Source organism: Fusarium phalaenopsidis (assembly GCF_050370095.1).
Source record: "Fusarium phalaenopsidis strain FUZ10S chromosome Unknown contig_32292, whole genome shotgun sequence".
NCBI lineage: Eukaryota > Fungi > Ascomycota > Sordariomycetes > Hypocreales > Nectriaceae > Fusarium > Fusarium phalaenopsidis.
In genome coordinates, this window is record NW_028145410.1 from 3,888,445 (window position 1) to 3,910,481 (window position 22,037).

General features: G+C 52.9%; 6 protein-coding genes across 6 annotated transcripts; 4 read left to right on the top strand and 2 right to left on the bottom strand.

Moving 5' to 3' along the window:
• Window positions 1-673: 673 nt before the first annotated feature.
• On the top strand, window positions 674-2,348 carry LRP88_05451 (uncharacterized protein; the record flags this gene model as incomplete). The annotated part of the gene is made up of 5 exons (XM_083242002.1): window positions 674-838; window positions 901-1,191; window positions 1,244-1,751; window positions 1,826-2,138; window positions 2,189-2,348. 5 exons carry the CDS (start codon window positions 674-676, stop codon window positions 2,346-2,348), a joined length of 1,437 nt encoding a protein of 478 aa, XP_083103150.1.
• Window positions 2,349-2,609: 261 nt separating this feature from the next.
• Window positions 2,610-3,183, top strand: LRP88_05452 (uncharacterized protein; the record flags this gene model as incomplete). The annotated part of the gene is made up of 2 exons (XM_083242003.1): window positions 2,610-2,646; window positions 2,702-3,183. 2 exons carry the CDS (start codon window positions 2,610-2,612, stop codon window positions 3,181-3,183), a joined length of 519 nt encoding a protein of 172 aa, XP_083103151.1.
• An 802-nt stretch (window positions 3,184-3,985) lies between these two features.
• On the bottom strand, window positions 3,986-7,391 carry LRP88_05453 (uncharacterized protein; the record flags this gene model as incomplete). Its single annotated transcript, XM_083242004.1, has 3 exons — window positions 3,986-4,734; window positions 4,798-4,888; window positions 4,944-7,391. 3 exons carry the CDS (start codon window positions 7,389-7,391, stop codon window positions 3,986-3,988), a joined length of 3,288 nt encoding a protein of 1,095 aa, XP_083103152.1.
• Window positions 7,392-11,319: 3,928 nt separating this feature from the next.
• On the top strand, window positions 11,320-11,859 carry LRP88_05454 (uncharacterized protein; the record flags this gene model as incomplete). Its single annotated transcript, XM_083242005.1, has 2 exons — window positions 11,320-11,595; window positions 11,650-11,859. 2 exons carry the CDS (start codon window positions 11,320-11,322, stop codon window positions 11,857-11,859), a joined length of 486 nt encoding a protein of 161 aa, XP_083103153.1.
• Window positions 11,860-14,441: 2,582 nt separating this feature from the next.
• On the bottom strand, window positions 14,442-15,681 carry LRP88_05455 (cobalamin-independent methionine synthase II family protein; the record flags this gene model as incomplete). Its single annotated transcript, XM_083242006.1, has 2 exons — window positions 14,442-14,863; window positions 14,916-15,681. The coding sequence occupies 2 exons, from the start codon at window positions 15,679-15,681 to the stop codon at window positions 14,442-14,444; spliced, it is 1,188 nt and encodes a 395-aa protein (XP_083103154.1).
• Window positions 15,682-19,726: 4,045 nt separating this feature from the next.
• On the top strand, window positions 19,727-21,306 carry LRP88_05456 (WSC domain-containing protein; the record flags this gene model as incomplete). Its single annotated transcript, XM_083242007.1, has 2 exons — window positions 19,727-20,046; window positions 20,097-21,306. The coding sequence occupies 2 exons, from the start codon at window positions 19,727-19,729 to the stop codon at window positions 21,304-21,306; spliced, it is 1,530 nt and encodes a 509-aa protein (XP_083103155.1).
• Between the last annotated feature and the right edge of the window lie 731 nt (window positions 21,307-22,037).

A 22,037-nucleotide genomic window follows, 5' to 3' on the forward strand; every position in this document is an offset into this window, starting at 1 on the left:
GTGTAGGAGTAGTTGAGGTACAAGAATAGGAGGACTTCATTAGCTTCTTACGCCTACTGCTCTTACGGATATGGCAGGCCCTTCCCCCTCAATCGAGAGCGATAAAGGGACCACCTCTGTTGACCGAGGACTCACGCATCTATAGGTGGGTTGTAGATATCCGAGGGGGTGGTTGACCGAGAGATCGCAACGCCCCTGATCGATAGCAAAGTCAGGTAGGGCAGACCCAAGCAGCTCATGCTTGTCGTGTAAGTTGTAGCTGGACTATGTGTGTATTTATGGCATTGATAGACCGAGTGGATAATCTCTTCCCTTTGCCAACTGGTTTCCGGCGCGGGCCTCCCTTTTGCCCTCAGGGGCTGCCCCCCTTTTGGTCACTCTGCGCAATCCGACCAGTTCAACCGTTCTCACGATACGCGAGGCTCCATTTCGGTCATACTGACGAACGTACTCTCAGAAATCTCGTATGTTTTCCTCCAATGAGGGCAGGCTGTGAGGGAACTTGTCGCGGGCGGCTCTGGCACTGTCAAGGCAGTGACAGGTTGACAGCCCTACTTCACCCACAGACCTTGGCCAGACCTGATCCGAGAAAACAACAACAGTCATCATCAACATCACGCAATCACGATCGCTCACTCTCCTCAATCACACTATAGAGCAGCTTGAGCGCAACATGACGACGGCCACCCAGGCCATGGCGCTGGAGGATCGCGTTGAGCATCCGATGCGTGAGGGTAAGCGCCGCGGGGCGCCGTACTTCGCGATGCTGCGAGCCTGGCGAGAGCTGCCTGTTTCTCAAAAGCGGCAGGAGTTTCTCGCCCTCTACCAGGAGGAACAAGTAAGTGATACATATCTTGCCCCTTGTAAATGTTAGTCCCACGCTCATGCAGTGATATCTAGGTTTTGGTTGTCGTCGGTGAGACGGGGTCAGGCAAGTCGACCCAGATCCCCCAGTTCGTCCTCTACGACGAGTGGGAGAGCGGGAAGAAGGTTGTCTGCACCCATCCGAGAAGAATGGCCGCCTCGTCGGTGGCAAAGCGCGTCGCCGAGGAGATGGCCGTACCCCTCGGCGAGGAGGTCGGTTACCGTATCCGCTTCGATGAGCGGATGAACGTAAAGAACCGTCTTGCCTACATGACGGATGGCATGCTGCTCGCCATGACGCGAGACAACCGCAACTTCTCCGGATGTGTAGGTTTTATTCGTTTCTGTTTGCTGAGTACACTTCTGACACTGGAAATAGTGCACCATCATCATCGACGAGGCCCACGAGAGAACTATGGCCACCGACCTCCTCATGACCCTCTTGAAGCGTGCGCTGGTGGTTCGGAATGACCTCAAGGTCATCATCATGTCGGCCACCCTGGATGCCGCCAAGTTTCAGGCCTACTTCGGTGGCGCCAAGTTGCTCCAAGTCCCAGGCCGCAACTTTCCTGTCGACATCCGCTATCTTTCGCAGGCGACTCCACACTATGGTGTGACTGCTTTACGAACAGTGAAGCGCATCCATGAGAAGATGGGTCCCGGTGACATTCTCGCTTTCCTCCCTTCGATCAACGAGATCGAGCAGTTTTGCTCCGAGGCGCGAGCCTCTACCAATGGCTTGGAGCCGTTTCCCCTCTACTCTGGCTTGGCACTAGAGAAAGAGTCTCGTGCGGTTGCAAAGTCCAAGTCTGGCTCCCGCAAGTGCATCGTGGCGACCAACATCGCCGAGATCAGTGTGACGATCGATGGCATCGTCTACGTCGTGGGTAAGTATCACCATCCAACCTTGGAGCCATGGGAAATGTCGCTGACGGTTATACTTACCTATATACGGGTCTAGTGAAGCAAGCAGGCTTCAACCCTCGTGCGAGTCTCAACACGCTCCAGACGGCCACCATCTCCAAGGCCTCCGCTGCGCAGCGAGCCGGTCGAGCCGGTCGGACCAAGCCTGGTCTCTGCTTCCGTCTCTACACCAAGGAGACACTCAATGAGATCTTCCTGGCTTCAACCCCGCCAGAGGTGGTGTCCCGGCGCCTGGCCCCTGAGATCCTGTTGCTCAAGTCCATCGGGATCCATGAAGTGGGTCTATTCGACTTCATCGACCGACCTCACAGCGAGGTCTACTACCATGGCCTCGAAGAGCTGTTGGACATGTATGCTACTTTCCCCGTCCCTCCTCATGAATAACTACTGACCGCTACAGGGGCTACATTGACGATTCTGGCAAGATTACCGCCCGTGGCCGCGAGGCTGCCAAGCTCCCCGTCGATTCCGTCTGGCAAAATGCCATGGTTGAGGCGAGAAACCTTGGCTGCCTCGGTGAGATCATTGGCATTGCTGCACTCTCGACCGTCCAGTCGTAGCACTCAATCTTCTTGCGCCCCCCTCATAGATCCTTAGTCTGTGCACCCTAAGGTCTTGCTCTATCCACTTCCGCCAACTTCTACTTAGAGAGAGCTCCTTCCTTAAGTTATAGAAGATGCAACTGGATCTACTCCTTCCTCGTTGCCTTTGTCCTTGACTGCCATTGATGCCCCAACCGATCCCCCAACACATTTTCATCGACGACATGTCCCCATCCTTCCTTCTCGAAACCTCACATCGACAACCATATCAACTACAACTTGAAGTCACTGGGCTTCAATCAACTTTCAATCAACGGTAAGTAGTCACTGCCATCTATGTCGGAACAAGACCGTTACTAACGATGCCTCAGCTTCTGCTATGTCTTCGCAGAGTTCCCCTCGCCGGGCTGCCAGCCCCGAGCCTAGCCTCCAGCATGGCTATGCGAATGCTCCGGGCCCTCAACAAGAGGAGAACGACGATGTCGTTTTCCTCCTCTCTATTCCGCACCGCTGCCGCCTGCACCCTCGTGGGCCTCAAACCGCTGGTCCGTCTTCCTCCGGCGGTACCTCCACCAACCCCATCGTCCTTGCCGACGATGAAGATACGCCCTCCACTGCAGAGGCAAGGGCAACCGACGACGCTGTCGTCATCTTGGATGATGAGGATGAGAACCACGTTCCCCCGCCCACCCCTACCCCTACCGACAATGGCAATGCCAGAGCGCGAGCTCGCCCAACCAACGTTGCTGGCAATACTGTCTCCTCCAGCATTGCCATCAAAGACTTTGGCGACGAGGCCCCTACCACCAGCATTCCCCGGGGTAGTAACAAGCGAGAGCGATCCCCATCCTGAACAAACAACCCAGAGACTCGTCCCTGTCATCAGTGAAAGCTGAGCGTTTGTTTTCGTTTCCGCAACAGGCTCGAGCCTCCCCCCTTTTTTTCGCCCCTCAAGCCGGCGGCGGCGCCACGACCGACCGACCGACCGACCAACTCTGTCCCCCGTCTGTTGAGAGGCGATAGCCTCGGGCAAACTCAACTCCCCCCGAGTGTCGGAAGGCATGTGTGCACGTGTGTGTGATCTGGAAAGGACAGTGGGCCGGAGTGTCTAATATCTTTTGGGGCGAGAGCCAGCCAGATGTATACCCTTTTCATTTTTTATATGTGGCGCGAGCCGGCAGTCGTTGTTGGGGTCTTGTTCTTTTTTCTTCGGCGAGTCTGGTACCCTGGGGGCCTTTTTTCTTCTTCTTTTTCTTCTCTGGGTCTGGAGTTCTGAGTAGATGGGCAAGCCCATCATTGGCGCGAGCCATCAAATCATGATAGGCCTTTTCAGGCCGTGATTTGATGTTGTTGAAATCTGTGCCTCCTTCATCTTTAAGCCGCAAAGGCACCTATCTTGCAAAATGTGACTGAAAAGCCCCTTGTTAGTATCTACAACAATTTGGAACTCCGCGACTACACTTAGCCAGCTGTTTAAGGTCTGCTTGCCCTTGGTTTAATGGAAGTCCCGTCCCTTCTTCCCGAGATTGCTCGATCCAAGGTGAGTGACAATGGTCAAGATGGTTTAAAGTAAAAGTGTAATAATATTTATAGAGAAGTTTAAAGCGTAGGTAATATACAGTATGCTAGTCTCTCGCTCATCATCGACCAACCGCTTACCGCCGAGGAGGAAATCCATCGCTGGCATCGCCATACGACCCGCTCGCAACGTCATAAGGGTTCCAGATCGTACCGCCACGACCCTTATCCTCACAGTTGTTGCATCCATTGACAGTAATATGGCATCCATTGTTCAGATACGTGCTACCGCAGCCCTTAGCGCCGTTGAGGTTGTAGATGTTGAGCATTGAGTCCTTGATCTGCTTGCCCGTCATACCTCGGGAGAAGGCATCGTCATTGTCGCAGGTCCAAATGACGGTGCAACCGTAGTTGATTCCGAAGAAATCCTCAATGGCTGGGCCGGCAATGGGGAAGATCATATTGGCGATATCCTTTCCAGTGTCGTCGGGCCACACAGCAGAGGTGTATTGGTGGTAGACAATGTCATCGACGTAACGAGAAGCAGCTAGGAGACAAGTGTCCTTAGAAATGGATCGGCAGATGGCAGATCCGTCATGATTGCCGTGATCCTGCGAGGCATCACCAGGGGCCGGAGCGACGTAGGGGTTCGTAGCGGGGCCGCTGTTGTTGGGGTCGGGAGAGCTACAACACTGATCAAAGATCTTGTTGTTTCCAGCGTCATAGAGACAGCCGTCCTCGCCAAAAGTAACATCGCCATAGTTGGCCGGCCAGCGAGCTTGGAGCTGGCAGGTGGCGGTGGCGTGGAGGTGATTGTCGTTGTTGGCGTCGAAGCCGGACAGGATCAGCACGGTGCTGTAGGGCTCGTCGGGGCTTGAGGCAACATCTGTAGGGAAACAGGGTTAGTATATTCTTTGGCATAAAAGACCTTTAGCTTTGGGCTACTTACTGTAGGAGCTCTCGTAGATGCCAGAGATCGCGCCGGCATCAGAGGCGCATCGGGGGCTGTTGTTGATGAGAATGCATCCCTTTTGAACGTGCTATTTAACCTGTTAGATTCTCATCGCATTCGAACTCCGAGGCCAGGGTACTTACGACGTTGGTTCCAGCAGGGTTGGGGGTCGGTGTCTCGAGGGGCTGACAAACGGGGTTGTTTGATCCCTCAATCAGCACGCAGACCATGCCGTTGGTGGTGACCGTCTGCGCGCTAGGCTTGTGCTGAGTGCTTGTAGACTCTTGCTGCTCAGTTGTCGTCTCTTCAGCAGCTTGGCTGGAAGTGGTCACAGTGGAAAAGGTCGTGGATGTAGCTTCCTGGCTGGTAATTGTCTCGACAGCCTCTTCAGTTGTGCTGGTTGTCTCGGCAGCTTCATTGCTTGTGCTGGTTGTCTCGGCAGTTTCATCGCTTGTGGTAGTGGGAGCTGTAGGCTCCTCAGTGCTGGTCTGCTCAGCCGTAGATGTGACCTCCTCGCTAGTCGTCTCCGGCTGGTTCAAAGGGCATGAGCCATCTCGTCCCCAAAGATCCCGCTTGGCAAACGTCATAGGATCTCCACCAGCACCAGCAAGATCTCTGTTGGCGAGGAACGAATAATGGCCTTCGACGGCGTAAGGGCTCTTTGCAAAACCGTCATAGTTCTTCAGCAGCTTCTGGGTGTCCTCATCATCAGGGTCAAGCTCCTTGATGTCCGACTCAATTTCGGCACTCCAATGCTGCACAAACTGCCAGGCCTCAGCCGTTCCGCGGTCAAGACGGTCAGTCATGAAGCTCTCGTACAGCTCAGCGAAGCTGAACTCGCCGCCGGAAATGGCAATCCCGTTGTCTCTCACACGGTTGTCGATGCCTCGGAAGGTGTTATACAGTCGCTGATTGGTCCTCTCGAAGAGTGCCTTGACAGGCCCCTGGTTGAAGATGTCGACAGAGATACCAATAGTCTGTAGGGCTTCGATCTTGAGATTAGTCGAGCCCGCAAACTTCGCAGTGAAGCCAGGCTCCTCAAGTTCGCCAATCTTGAAGAATGCGCCCTTCATGTTGTTGAGCTGTCGCTGCATAGCAACAAACTCGGCATTATTAGGGCCCGGGACCTGGTTCACGACCGTGGTCAGAATGCACTTGGGGAAGATTGCGTTGAACTCGTCACAGGTGAGCTTGGGGTTGCTGTTCTTTTTACTCGGCAGAAGCTGCGTCTCGAAGAAATCGGTGAAAAACTTGAGCTCCCAGACGTGGTCGACGTTGAAGTTGGCGAGTCCCTCCTCCTGCGCCTTGGCTTCTGCCGTGTTGATCTGCTCCCAGCCAGGCCTCAGGTCCTCATCACAGCGCACCTTACGATCATACCACCTCTGCACATCCCTATTATAGTTCCCGTTGGTGCCAGCCTTGGGGTGCTGCTCAGCCTGGTCGATGGCCCTGGCATTGGGGTTGCTTGGGAACTTGGGGGTTTCGGCGGGCTTGCAGAATCCAAAGAAGGGGCTTCGTGCCCTCTTGACAAGGACGGCGCGTTCCTCGAGGTAGACTCGTCCGGCGATGGACCGCTTCATCTCTTCTGGATTATCCGTCCCATCGGCCTCGTCAATCTCGTCGGGAAGCTCGAGCTTGTAAGGGAGGGCGCTGCAGCTGCCTGTGCTAGAGGTTGTGGTAGTGGTCTCGGTTGATGACATGGCTGTTGACTCTTCTTGAGTGCTTGTCGGCTTTTCTTCAGAATCAGTTGTCTGATCGTCGTCATCATCGTCGTCGTCGTCGTCGTCGTCATCGTCGTCGTTGTCGCCATCATCGTTGTCAAAGTCCTTGATGTCGTCCAAGGCGTTTGACAAGAGCTCGCCAGCAGCAACGGCGGCAAAGGCCGGCGCAAGTTCAGCAAAGACTCCAGTCGCCAAAGCCGGTGTGGCGACAACCGGAGCAATGGCTGAAAGCTGCGTCGAGTACCAGGCGAGAAGGGCAGCTAATCCAGCAATAGACTTTTCGACCTTGTGGGAGTCATCCTCGCTGAGGCTGTCCAGGTCAATCTGCTTGAGCTGAGCATCGATGTGAGAGAGATCTTCAAACTCATCCTGGGCTTGCTTCTGGAAAGCTTCGATATCTTCGACAGAGGGAGATGGGTTGGCGGCGATGGCCGAAGCTGCAGCAGCGACGTCGGAAAAGGAACTCGCCGCGTTGGTAGCAGCAGGGCCCACTCCAACAAAGGCGGCGGTGCCGGTGGGTTGGAATCCAGTAGGAAGACTGGCACTTGGGACAGTAATAACACCAGGGATGGTCACCTCTCCGCCAGGTCCGATAGAGATGTCGGTCGTGGGGACGGCGGTCTCAGTAGGTCCAGCCTCGGTCTCGGAAGAAACCTCTCCACTAGTTGAGCCAACCTGGCCAGCCGTGTCGGTAGTAGGAACAGACTCGGTAGTGCTGCTCTCAAATGGGAGAGGGAAGTGGGAAGTGGTAGTCTCCGGCTCGGGAGTTGTGGTGGCATCCGTCTCGGCTCGGGGAAACAGCCGGGGGATGCCGGCCTGGGCTCCGGAGAAGAGCAGGGCAGCCGCAGCCAACCCCAAAGAGGGCCGCATGTTTTTGCAAGGTAATGAGTGAATGAAGGGTAAGAAAGAAGGGCTGTTCGGGGAAAAGAATGACAAAAACAAACTAGAGAAAGAGAGTCGGATCAAGGTTGGCAGGCGGGAAGTTAACTCGACGATGCCGTGATCGAGAAGTCTTATATCTTACACGCATACACCCTCTCGTATTAGCCACCCAGTGATTGAAGACGGGCATCTCGGCGGGTGGCACTTACAACCCCGCCGTCGCCGCGCCACGAGTTACATCGTGAGCCGCCGGCGGCTTTGGAATCAACTCATTAGTCCCCTTAACTGCCGCGACTAAGGTCGGGAAAGCATGCCGGGACCTGCGTCTTCCGCTGATCAAAATCCCAAAGTCCCAATTTTTAATACAAGGAACCCTCTTGTGTTGCAATCGTCGGGTCGGCTCAACAAATCACAACCAAATAACCCATGATGAAAAATGTTTCTTGGTCAGCCCTAGACTGCCACTCTCCACACGCTGAGTGGTCAACTTGGCTTCAGCTCTTGTTCAGGAGTCAAGCCCAAGCTGACAAGACAAATCGACTTCCGCACCATAGCTGCCGCTAGCATCAGCCCTACCAATAAGCCGTTCCCGTCCCCATCATCGGAGATTTTGAGCCAGTCGCAACAGAGTCTGGTGTTTAATGTCATGCACGCCAAATGATGACGCCGTCCCTTCAATTTCCATTGTTTATAGCTGCCGGTTGCTCTCATGCCAGCCATGGAACTCCCAACCCAATACACCCACTTTCATTGACTCCAACTCGGTCATCCACAATGGGGTTCTCATTCGTCTATTGTGTTGTGTGTGGCTGTCCCTTTGACATCCCCCCTCACGACGAAGTCTTTGATGAAGAACACAACTGGGCATCCGAAGACCCTCTCGAAGATGAAACAAAGCAGGTAAGCATATTGCTTTTGCAAGACAAATCTCTTGTATTTGTCGTCCTGCCTTTTTGGGAGTGTTACAAGGATCGGCCGCTGTGGATGCAACTGCAACGCACCCCCAGTCTTTGGGATCAAAGAGAAGCCCAAGCTTCAGCACCTATTTTCTTACTTACTCGAGTCTTGAACTCAGCCCTTACTTTTTTCAGATTATTTATCTTTCCGATATCAACCACTGACGTTACTATTTTGGCAGTGGCTATGTAAAATTCGGCTTCTCGGCGCTACTTCAAGCTTGGAGAAATTTACTACTCCTCCCTTTCGCATGTATGTAATATCCATGACCTAGAAAGACTAGAGCTTCCTTTACTCAATCAGTACACAAGTTTCGTGGTGCTCGTAAGACGCTGACATGTTAAACCCTCAGGCCGAGAAACGAATCCACAACTCCAGGGCTTTTCGTTTCCGATTTTGCCGACTGGGCCTTCACGGAAGGTTTGTACTTCCGACTCGGAGGAAGTACATACCGCGTCCTGTCCTCTGCTAAGGATACCGACGATGTCTTGTTCCCGTTACATGATGCCTGCTTGACCATCGTTCAACATGTCCTCACGTGGCGTGCTCGACTCTCCCCTGGAGATGGTTCACCTCCAAGCTTGACCGGCATTTACAAGGCCCTCTGCGCTCAATTTGCTTTCAATTTGCAAGAAAAGAAGAGAATCGACAAAGAGAGGGGCTTCTATGGTTCAACTGACTACATGGGGTATGGTCTAGAGTTTGACCATGGTTACTATGGCGCTCGTGTGTTCTGGGCCTCCGAAGGGTGGGAGCCTACCAAGGCAAACGAGGTTTGTCCTTTGGGTTTTGATTCTTTCAATGCCTATACACTATGTTACCGAATCATGCTGACAAACCCGTCTCTTGACAGTGGTACTGCAACGATCCGATAACCGTTCGAAATCTTGCAGAGTTTGTCTCGGCGCTACTTGTCAAGGAGCCCTCTGGGGCTAAACAGGAAGAAAACGCCAGGTCAGACACTACCGTTGAAGTTTCAAACTTGAAGGCACCACTTTGTTCAAGTCTGGAATACCTACCTCGGGAGATACTGGACCTCGTTGCTTCCTTTCTTCCTACATCATCTACCTTGCGCCTACGAAGGTGTTCCAAGACTCTGATATCGCGCGTCGTACTCGACCAGCAGTTCTGGCGAAGCCAACTGCTTGGTGGCTGTGTAGCCCCTCACATTTGGGACCTCGGCGATGTTGACAGATATTCAGAGGCCTCAGTTATTCCAGCTGGCAAAACTCTTAGTCACCACGACTGGAAAGGCTTGGTCCAGAAGTTGGCACGGAGGGATCATATTATCAAGGAGGATGAATCCATGCCATCTCCGCCATGGGGTTTGCGAAACCGATGCAGGATCTGGTTCCTTGCTACTCATCTCGTCACAGCCTCGGAGGGTTAAGTATGCTGGTATGCCGTGCCTTTCTTTGACGCCAGCCACAGTAATGTTTGGTATTTTCCAAGGTTGGCGTCATTGTCAGAACAACCAATCGTGCAGATGCAGACTATGAATTTGGATCTAGAAAACGTAATACAATACTGCCAAAACGTACCCATTCGCACCTATTGTCTTCCAAAGTACCTAGTATACAAAGTATAACACACGTACCAGAATCCACTCAAAAGGGAAACAACTCGGGCCCTTTGTGTTTTCATCAGACCAGGCTGTGTCAGCTCATGATCATCTCCCGCAGGAACATCCCGATGTCCCGACCGATTCCCCGATTCCCGTCGGCTCTCCTGGGCTGAGGACCAACAAAACGGATGGTCGTTTACTTGTTCCTTGTTTCGAACTGTGTGTAAAACCCAATCATTAAGCTTATGAATTACCTGTCATCTGGCGGGTCAACTATTATGCTACAGGTTTTGTCTCAACGGAACACCGAGGCTTGCTGCGCCTTGCTCACAGCCATGGCAAAGACGTAGATATCACACGGTTCACGCCGAAAAGTGGCATAAAATCCCGCAGAAAACGTCACTGAAGCACCATGAGCAACGTGAGATACACCATATCCGGAACCTGAGTCCACAAGGTCTCAATTCCTCCGCAACTGGTGACTAGTCAGCCGGCAAGGCTGTGCAGCAAGGTTGGATTCAGCTCGAGGTTATGACGTATGCAATTTGTTTGAGAGTGGGTATTGAAGGGTCGTTTGTATCCCTGCCTTCACGCATGTACGTACGCGGTATTGATCTGCTATCGCGAAGCATGCCGGATTCGGCTTGATCCTTCCATCCATGCTTGCTAGACTACAACCACTAGGAGAATTCTATTGTTTCCTTGCGTGACACTCCTGACCTTAACTGCCCGATAACCTTATTGAGGATCGGGCATGAGCCGTTTATCCCCAAGACGACACTTGTATGCTCATTTATAAGTCAATCCAGAGCCAGACTCTTATCTGATGTCGATGCTGTCTGAACTTGGCTGCCTGTGCACAGACCTTGATAGAGGAACCTAAGGAACCCAAAAACCATCCCCTATTGGCCCTGTTTCAGTCCAAGCATTGTAATACCCCAGCTTTTGATCCATCGCATCACATTCACCCCCACAGTCCATCTCTTCCCTTTTCAACTCAAAAGTTGACCGAAACTCGGCCTCAAGAGGTGACAGCTGAATCCTTTGGAGCATTGGCATATCCTTCGAGGCATTGATCAGCCCAGTGAAGCGTCATAGCTGACCTTGATCGTCCTGGTTCACTGGAACTTCGAAACGCGCAGTTGTTTCTTGTCTTGCCATTGGTCGGGAGTATCCACTGCTACTCAATTCCTAGATCCTTCAGCTTTATTTGCGACGATTAGAGGAGCATCAAGAATGTTTGATATGCTACTCTTGCTTAAATCAAGGCAACGAGATGCCAAGACAAAGAAGAGAATTCAACTATAAAAGTGCCAACGGCTCCTCGCCGTTTGACAAGACAAACACAGACAACAGCATCATTCACTACATCCCTCTACGAACAATCAATACAAGATGAAGCTTCTTTCTCTGACGCCCATTTTGGCCTTGGCCACCGGTGTCGCCGCAACCGAGTATATTTGCGAGACCACCGATGGAAGCCCCTACCTCCACCACGTCAACCAGTTGATCGACGGTCTTAAGGAGAAGAAGTTCGAAGCAGCTTGCCTCGACTACGGCCTTGGATCCAGCGACTGCGGCCCAACTATCAGGAGCTACTCTGGCGAAGACGGCGGCGCAGCCTGGCAGCTCTGCAAGGGCGACCATGCTGAGGAGCACCAACCACTCCGAGTAAGAACGTCCTAACAGCAGCAGTAAGAATTAATATTTAACCTCCTTCTTTAGTGTGAGTTTGACCCTGGTGGTATGCCCTGTGCCGCTTGCCGACCTTCAATCACCATGGGCGTCGTCGCCAGTCACTTTGAGAACCTCAGAGATCAGTGTCAGGGCCCAGACTCCAAAGGTGACGTTCGAGTGGGAGGTATCGTCAAGCTTTCCTATGTCGATGAGAGCACCGGTGGGGGGGAGATCCGACTCTACTCGATGCCTGGTTAAGTTGAAACGTGTGAGAGGACTTGGGGGTGAAGAGAGAGGTCGGGAATTGAGGTGGTTGCTGGCATTCCATTCAACATAGGCTTAACAAGGATTCACCCTGTACATATTCTTCTACAGTCTGCGATTTCACATTGATTCGATCTGACAGCTAAACCATGATAACTGGAGACTCTCCGTGAACGGCAACGACAGTCCATGTGTTGCGGCATCAGGCTATCGTTGTCGAGAATTCACCTATTCATGAGCATCTTTTGATTATTGTAAACTAAGAGCCATCTCAAGTTAAGATGAAGATATTAGAAATTTTATCTAATCTTTATGGAAACCTTGGAAAAATGTCTGAGTATGTTTTTCTCTTACTTTGAAGGTACTATTCTCATTTGACCACCCCGAGTGTGCCATGACCTTCTCGACAGGCCTCAAGGACGATGCAAGCTGTCGTCTTTCGTCAAGATTACGCCCGCATCGATTCCGCAAGCAACATCCCAGCCGCTATCAGAGTAAAGGTACCTCCAGCACTCCTCGTACACGGGCAGCTTCCTCTGTGAGGCTTGAAGGAGTGCACGTGACCCACCCACACCCACGTGATTTCCACCTGTTATGATGCATCACGACTGCAACTAGCTACCTAGCTAGCTTCCTCACCATCACCACAATACATTACTCTCTTCGCCCTTAAGCCTTGTTTCCGTACCACTCTGTTCAAGGATGAGCCAGGATTTCTCTTCAACCGCGATCCGAAAGGGCATCAGGCAATGGTTCTAGTCGTGCAAGGGACAAAGCATGTTGTAGGCAAGTTGCGTTTCCTTTGAATCCTTGTTTCTTTAACTGATCTAATTTCTTTAGTTGTCTTGCCGACCAGCATCCTCCAAGCAGGCAGAACCTTTCGCACCCTCACCAAGCAGACAGAGGATCTCCTGGGCATGAACATTACCCCATCCGTCAATCTCCAAGTTCAACTCTCTGGTTCGGTGTTCGACAACTTTGTGCGATCCTTCTGGTCCTCGCTCGCGAAAGAGACGAGCGCGCTGAGACAACTCCTGCTGAAACAGAGCGACATGGACGACTACTTTGGAGGCCCTCGTTTGCGTGACAACGTAGAGTCGATACTGTCTGCCGTCGTGCCTGAAGTCTGAGAGATCCTCCAGCATGGCACGTTTTCACTTCAAAATCTCCTGGGTCTCCCTCAAGTCTACCCGCACATGACCCTGCCTGGCCCATGCATCCACCTTCGGATCTACACTCATCTTGAAGGGCAGCCGGCTGAGTCTCACGACAACGCGACACAAACGGGGATAAGCCATGGAGTCGCGTTCTATATTGGGAAGCCAAAGACATTTGGCGGCGGGCAAGACAGCATGAGACGAACACGGAAAATCGCAACGTCTCAGATCTGCACTACTCTACTGCCCGGAAGTCACCCCGACAGCACCGACACATGATCCCTCTCATCGCTTTCCAACAGGCGACTGTTCCCGAGGCTGTCATGAACATGGCAGAGCAGACGATGGTTGTAGCTTTTCGGAGCTACCAAGGATGGCTGTTCTGCCCAGTTGAAGTTGACAGCGTGGTGCCATCCTACGCCATCCAGCAGCATCGGACTCAGTTCATGAGGTTGATTTCGAAACCTGTACGCTCTGCGGTAGGTTGGCCCGCGTTGACACCGCTGGGCTGCAATACGAGCAGCCCATTGTTCGAGTTTCGGAGACGAGCCCAGGTTCAATGCATCCCCATGGCGCCAGGGGACAGAGTATATACAAGAACCTTCACAACATATCGGCTTCGGCGAACCATCTTTTGGCAAACTCTAAGCAGTGGAGAAATGATGCCGTTGCTGCCATTGCAACTACTTGTTCCCGACACTTCTCAATTCGAAGGTGTCGCATTCACATTCGGGAGGCACTTTTCGAACGCGCAAGGCCCAAAGCCAACCGATGCGAAGAGGGGGTATCTCGTATTCGAGATCATGGACGACAAGAAACCACACCCGTGACGAGTCCCGAACGGATTGCTGAGTCTGCAAGTGCTGCTCTTTTTTGAACAGACCATGCTCATTCACAGCTTGGAGCGAGGCGGCTGTGGTGGTTGATGACGGTGAAATGGAGGAGTGAAACTGAGTGTGGTTGGAAAGGGGAGCCCCTTCGAGGGCAGTTGTTGCGAGGCTATGGCAGCAACGACATCAAGTTCATACTTTCGCTCAAGGCTACCTGACTATTATAAGTAAGTCTTTATGAACATCCTATGATTCCACTTAACAATAATCAAAGGCTAAGAGAAAAATAATCCAAAGAAAAGAGAGATTTCTTACAGAGTCTCTTCTAAGTCTTTATTGAATCCTTATCCTAACATAGATACGCGGTTTCATGTAAGCCAAACTCGATGTCAACCCATTGATAGTTCCAGTTGAGGGGCCCAAAGATGCAATTATTGTTGAAAAATATGCGAGCAAGACCGCCTAGAACTCTTCTTCCTTCACTCATAAACACCACACGTATTTTCATCGACAACACCACGCTATGCAACAGGGACTCTTCCAGGTCCCACAACTCCTAAATACACTTTCTCTTTCAGGCATAACCTTCTCAAGGCTTGCCAGGCCAGATCTCATGAGCAACATCCTTGACAAGCTTCAACTTGGCAAACATCTTCTCCTCGGTCATGCCCTCGGCGCCAACGGCAACACTGGCGAAGCCACACTGAGGGCTGACACCGACTTGCTCGAGAGCCTCCTCGAGACTGCGGCCCTGACCTTGGGCGATGATCTTGGCCGCATCCAGCACGCGCTGCTTAATGACCTGCGCGTCCTCAAGCTCGGGGTCCTTGGTGGTGACAACTCCAAGAACAACGTTCTTGTGCTTAGGCAGGAAGCGGAGGGGCTCGAAGCCACCTGAGCGGGGGTTGTCGTACTCGAGGAAGAAGGTGTCGTAGTTGAGGGTGGTGAAGAACTTTTCAGCAATCTTCTCATAGGAACCCTCGCTGAAGTGCATAGACTTGGAAAAGTTGCCTGTAGTTGTGAGTATAGAGACCAATTGATTGCCGAAAAAACTCACCTCTGCAGATGTGAAGTCCGACATGCAGACCCTCAGGGCGGTCAGCAATGCAGTCATTGTGAGCCTTCAGGTAAAGATCAAACAGCTTGTCAGGGTCGACGCCCTCAGCCTTCAAAGCAGCAAGCATGTCGTCGGAGCAGAAGTAGGCGAGAGTGGGGTCGTCGATCTGAATGTTGCGCACGCCCTCAGCATACAGCACCTTCAGCTCTTGACGGTAGGCCTTTGTCAAATCGGCGAAGAAGTCCTCGTCATTTGAGTAAGCCTCAGGAGTGTAGCACTTCCCCGACGCCAGTCGAAGGTGAAAGTAGCAAGGTGGTGGCATGGTGAACTTGCACTCGCCCCATTGCTCCTTGGGCACACACTCTCGCAGCATCTTCCAGTTCTCGAGGTAAGGGCTCTCCTTGTACTCAATCTTGCCCTCGCAAAGCGCAGCCATGGGGTACTGCTTGCCAGCCTTCTTAAGGGCAGCAATTGGCGGCGCAGAGATGCGCGCAAGCTCCCATGGCACAGGGCTCACTTCTCGGAAGCCTCCGAGCTTCTCAAAGAAGCCCGAGAAGTAGTACTTGCGGTCAAACTCGCCGGAAGTGATGGCTCGGACTCCATGCTCCTGCTGCTTCTTGACAATGTCGGCAATGGCAGCCTTCTGCGCCGCGACCAGTTGCTCGGGCGAAGCCTCGCCGGCATCGGCTTGCGCCTGGGTCCGCGAGAGAGCCTCAGGCCGGATATAGGACCCGATATGATCCGCGTGATAAGGAAGCTTTGTAACGGCCATTTTGAGCTCTGCAATTGAACAATCCGTGAACAGAAAAGGAATGAGAGAATCGGAGAAATTTGCAGCAATCTTTCAACCGAGGTCAACCTTACTCCAAGGGCATCTTTCCTTATAAAGACCATGACGGTAGAGCGGGCGAACCCTTACCCCATCTTGATGACATGCGTTTTTCCCCAGGAGCTAGAAAGTGGCCAAGCCCAGGCGTGATCCAATCATGGTAGTGCCGCGAGACGTTGGTCTCCATTCTTTTGCGTTGTAACCCCTCCCTCTCCGCAAAGCTTCGGCTGTCAGACACGGCTGTTGAGGTCCAGGGTTAGGGTTGCTGGAGAGGTGCGTTCGCGGTGGTGCATTGGAGTTGGAGGTGAATGATGGATTCAGAGAGAAGTCATGACATCGCAATTGATTGCGACAAACCCTCTCAATTGTTATTGGCACGTCAAACAAATCTCTGTCCAAAGCATTCCTTCTCATAGGCGGGGTAGGAAACCCAGCGTCGGTCGTCGGCGCATCGCTAGGCGTAGTCGCAAAATGGGCATCACTAAAGAACAGAATATCTCAATCAGTCGCTGAGTGAAGGGGTGTCGGCGCTGACATACTCACCTTCTGACAAGGCCATGGCCCGGATGTCGCATCACGGATGTCGCTGGGCCAAACGATGCATCTTCATGCAGGTCAATTAGACACTCCAGGCCGCATCGAGTCCCTGCCCAAGGGCCGACCAGACATTGAGGATAGTCATGATCCTAGAATTGACGGCCTGGCCATTGTAGACACTGCAATCTCGGTCGACACATTGACGAGGGAAGGCCTCCTGAACTCTGCTGTCGAAGGGGAAAAAGAAACGAGGGTCAGGTAATCCCCATGCATCATTGAGGGGGGATGTTGGTGGTATGCGTGCATCAAAGTGCAATGCCTGCATCAGATTGCATCGCCATTGTTGATGTTGCCCGATCTTGTTATTATCAATAACAAAACAGGGACAACGCTTGGTTTTGCACATTCACTGTCAAGGGAGTGACAGCATCCCAGCAACCAGGGGCGAAGACTGGTGTCTCACCTCAATGAGGCATCGCGTGGCTTCCAGACTTGCATATGTTCCTGCATTTCAGTCGCCACGGAACTCGGCATCAGCGAGGAATCACGCCAGATCGCCCAAGAGGCAGATTAGGTAGACGTCTACTGTGTGCTGATACGCAGGCGTTCCAACGCAAGGGATTGAGTGCGGGGATATCGACAGCCAACAATGCGCTCTCTCCCTTGACATGGCTTGGCGCAAGTCAAACTGAGCCATCTCTCCGTTACTTTTTTACCCGTTGGAAGCCAACCAGATCAGGCCTTAGCTACCATGCAGGCGATTCATTACAAGCCTGTCAGATCGAAAAGCCTCCCTCTTCAAAGCCTGCAGCTTGGCAAATCGGGTTTCGGCCTTTGAGGCGATGCCACCAAGTTAGACGAACCTCGTTCAACCCACAAAAGGAGAAGGTGGAAATAGCAGTGGCCTCCGGGGCGTTTCTTGTGTTGACATCTGGTGCTGTGGAACGCGGTGGAACAGGCATGGTACCTGGCATTCCAGCCCTTCGGATGTTGTTTCTCAGGACACGCCAAGTCTATCAGCTGCTTTTCCAAGCTGACCATCCACCAGCTGTGGATTGCTTCAGGGGCGAACCGTTGCCACGCGATGATGAGGCTCCGATGCATGATCGACAGGGACGAGGAGAGACAGGGTGTCATCCAGAGCCTTGGCATGCCTGTCGTGTTACAGCCGCGACATCGGGATCATTTCAGTCGCACATTACATGATTCTTGCAATACACCGGCGCTCGAGGCTGAGAATGAAGGGGAGCTGGCTTGAGTTGGGCTAAAGGGCTACACAAAAGCATGGTTTCAAGATGATCTCTCTCAATCAGCTGAAGCTGGCGGTGCTACATGATGTCACAGGATCAGAGGATGGCTGCATTAGAGTTACAAGCTTACTCGATATTCGAGCATCACGGCACCGTTATCTCACCTCATGCATGCAGCACGCATGGCGTGGCCCTTGCATGATGCCGCGAGTTAATCTGGTGGCCACAATAGGCTTTGTTCATGTTGTGCAAATGGGTTTGCTTATTCAGTGGAAATTAGCTATGTGAGGAGTCTCGAGAGCCAATGGCGATGTGCTCCGGCAATGGTATGGAGTCGTGGTGTTTGACTCTGAGCGTTGCTTCTCTAAGCGAAGGCTCAACTTGCATCTTAAAATAGACCCATAAACCTGGCGACTATGGAGGAGATCTAGACTGAGCAGAGTATCCAATGGAAGCTGTAGGAGGGGCTGTGTACACTGTGATTTTTCTAGCTGACTTGCATGTTGGTAAACAATTGGCTCAAGTGTGGAGGATTCGGATCGCCTCGAGCTGGACTCTCCCTGCGTATGCTTGGCTTTGGACTATTGATGCAGGCTCTATCAGCCACAACAAAAAGACCTCGAACGAGAAGTATCTCGAGGTCTTCTGAAAACTTCAGTGTTAGCATAAAAGCGATTATTCTACAGCAAAACCTCTATCGTAGAGCGGTGTCGAGCGGTGAAGAAGCTACCCTAGATAGTCCGGACCAGCCCCGGGATGGCCCACTTCTTCAACTGAATGCCCCACCCGGCGCCGGGCGGCTCGGCGGCGACCGCAAAAAATGTCGGACCGCTCTTTGTTGACCGCGACCTGTCTCATCTTCAGCCCCAGAAATTCTGCAGCCTCTCCCTTGAGTGAAACAGGCTTTTCTGCCTTTCCCTTTCGCAATCTCCCGTCTACGAAACCCCTTGACACCTCTCCCCGGAGACGGCGCTGTCTCAGACTGCGTGGATTGGACGGCAGATCGGAGATCGCCAGAGGTTGGGCCACACCGACGGAGGACCTTTTCCCCGGATGTCGCTTCGAAGAATGCTTGCTTTCGGCTGAAGGGGGAAGTCATCTGGAGAAAATAGCTGATCACCATCTCGCACAATTCTAAAGCTCCTTCTGCGGCTGAAAACGCCAATGCCGGGTCAACATGATCTGACAAGGACGGTTGGGGAATGGTCGCCGGATGCATTCGTGGAAGCCTCAAGGGCTGTCTAGCTATTCTTGGTGGAAAATGACGTGCATTCTCGCGGCAGATTAAACGCTCGTCACATATCAGTGAATACCTATGACCAGGGAACCTTCTTTTCTGGGGAGCTAGAGCTAGAGCTAGAGCTAGAGCTGTCACGCAACCGTGCCGTTGGACGCATTCAGGAATGTCCTAGCTGCTCATGCGGAGAGACTGTTCTTGGCGTTGAATCTGAAGCCGATCTACCGAACGCCGACAAGCGAAGTGTCGACAGAACTGGATTCAGCCATACGGGAAATCTCGTGCGGCCCGGATCCGTTGGAGACAAGCGAAGTCGGTGTAGTCCAGCCGCAATGGCTCCGAACCTTTGTTGAGGGATGCCCGAGGGAGCCGGAGAGCCATGTTTCAGCGGCCGCCTTGTGGCTCCGCCGACGGTTCCTAGGCGGTTGGCTTGGTCAATGCCTCAACGGACGACAACGCCGCATCTGGAATTTTGGGTAATCTTAGAATGCGAGAGAGAGAAAAGGGTGTACTGCAAGCTTTGAACGGCGGGGAATTCTTCGCGCAACCAGAGCACAGCAGACTTCTCCCTCGAAGGCCATGTGAGACAGCTCAGGGGCAGATTGGACCACTCGCAGGAGGGCTTACATTCTTGTCTCTTGAGAGGGAACGCCATGTCTCAACAGTCACAGCAGACTGACCCTCTTGCCCTTGTTGGCACTGGTGGATGCATTCGTCGAGACTCTGGAACCATGCGGTCGTACTTGGTACTCGAAGGGGGAGAACAGGTGAGGAGATACGGCTCAAAGTGTGAGTCGAAATCTCTATAAAGAGAGGCCTCGAGTCCGTCCAAATCTCAACTTCTTCCTTCCCTCATCATCAACCATCAATCGGCCTCGATTCCTTCGCTCCTCCTCCGAGAGCTCCCTTCCCAGTCGTTACTTCGTCTAGTCATTCGCTACAGAACAGAGATCAACCATCCAAGATGCGTTACACTGAGCTACTTGCCCTCGCCATGGGCAACCTGGCAGCCGCCCAGTTTTCCACCACTCAGTTCACCAACTCGTCTACCATCGCCACCAGCACTGAGCCGGCGACTGACACTGCCACCTCGGCCAGCAGCTCCAGCACCAGCACCAGCGAGCCTAGCCACCCTGGCACTGTCGGTAACTTCAGGTTCTATGGCTGTGTCGCTTCTGATGACGGCTTCCCGACGTTCGTCCTGGCTGCCGACACTGAGGATAACACTCTCGAGTCTTGCGCCGCTGCTTGTGAGGGTTCCAACTTCTTTGGTACCTACGACAAGTGAGCTCACCCTCCCCTCTACTACATATCCTTGCTAACATCCTCTCCAGCACTTGCTACTGCGGTGTCGTCCTCAGCGAGGCCACCTCTGACATCCTGAGCCCTGACTCTTGCGACATCCGCTGCCCTGGCGATGAGAGCCAGTCTTGCGGTGGCATCCGGTCTTCCTCTCGTCTCCGCCGCCGCCAGAGCGTCGACATCTCTGTTCTCCTCAGCATCTACATCTCGGTCAACTTCAACCCCGATGGCACCACCGACACCGTTACCAACACCGTGACTGCCGTCGAGACCGAGACCCTGCCGCCTGTTACCACCACCGCCACTGTCACCACGGTCGTTGACGGCACCACTACCGTCACTACCGCTACCACAGTCATCGCCGTTGTCCCCACCGATGTCGTGATCATTTGCTACGGCAACTACTGTGCTCCTCAGGTTCACTGCCCTACTTGCACCAAGTGGCAGATTGTCTGTGAGGATGGACACTGTGCTCCCCGCGAGTGCCACGACGACAACTGGGACAAGCTTGTCATCTGCGAGTCTGGCCTCTGCCACTACGCCGACTGGAAGGATGAGGAGTGCAACCAGCGCATCGTCTGCTACGGATCTGACTGCACCTGGGACCAAACTCCCCACAAGGACTACCAGAAGAAGTTCATCCGTTATGAGGACGACTGGTGCTTCCATGAGGAGTGTACCGACGATTGCTGGACATACAATGTCTGCACAGAGAACTGTGTCGTTGTGCCTCCCCCCAAGAAGACCCCGATCACTCCTCCCAAGCCTTGCCTTCCCGGAGACAAGGTTATTCTTCCTCCTCCTGTCAAGGTCACTCCTCCTTGCAAGGGTGATCACTGCCAGCCTCCCGTGGTTATTCAGCCTCCAGTTGATTGCACCGGCGATAAGTGTGTTCCCGTCAAGCCCGAGCCCAAGCCGTCCAAGCCAGTTTCTCCTCCGGTTTCCCCTCCTGTCCAGCCTCCTTCAAAGCCCGAGACTCCATCCAAGCCCGAGACTCCTGAGACTCCCGGAAAGCCAGAGACTCCATCCAAGCCGGAGACTCCTGTGACTCCCGAGACTCCTGGAAAGCCGGAGACTCCCGGAAAGCCTGAAACTCCCTCGACTCCCGAGACCCCATCCAAGCCCGAAACCCCCTCGACTCCTGAGAACCCCGAGGTCCCTGTTGTGACCGCTGGCGCCTCTGCCATGCTCCCTGCCTCCGGCCTGGCCTTTGCCATCGCTGGTGTCGCTTTCCTCCTGTAAAGGACGAATCAGCGATTTAGCATAGCATCACAACCCCTCTCTCTCTTCGAGCACGCACAAGCACGCATAACGTTAACGTTCTGGTTTATTCTTACACCTTTCGGAAGTGGTTGGTCGCTAGGATGTCGACAATGATGGATTGGCCTGGTCAACTTGCGATGGTGGTATCTTTTGGCGATTAGGAAGTAGTATCGGCTTTAATATGGCTTATGACATTTCAACACTTGTGTCTCTGTGCTAGTAACTGTGAAACTACCTGACAAACTCCCCATAGCGATCAGTAGACTGCAATAGACACTCATGGCCTGGACTTCGTAGTGAGCCATCCATTGGTGAACATGCGAAGCAGACATTCCCTTACTGACAGGTTTTCGCTGACAGCAATCATTCGAGTCTCAGAAAGCATGCAGGGAGTCACCGTTCCTTGCATGTGCCAGCTGGTGATTCGCCCATTCATCATCTCACGTGAGACAAGGCCTCCCTGCCTTTGTCAAGCGCCTCTGTCGGAAGAGGGTGTCATTCACTTTGCAAAATTGACAATCAATTCAATTCTTCATTGGTAATCTGTACCAACTTATCTAAGCAGCTATAGATAGGAGACTCATCATAAAGGGCGGGGTGTTTCGTCGACTTTGGTCAACCGTTGAAGGTGACGGTTGTTCATGTTTAGACTACAGACTTAGTCAGCGGCCGACTCTCTTTCAACTCCCGGCTTGAAGATGCAGATAAAT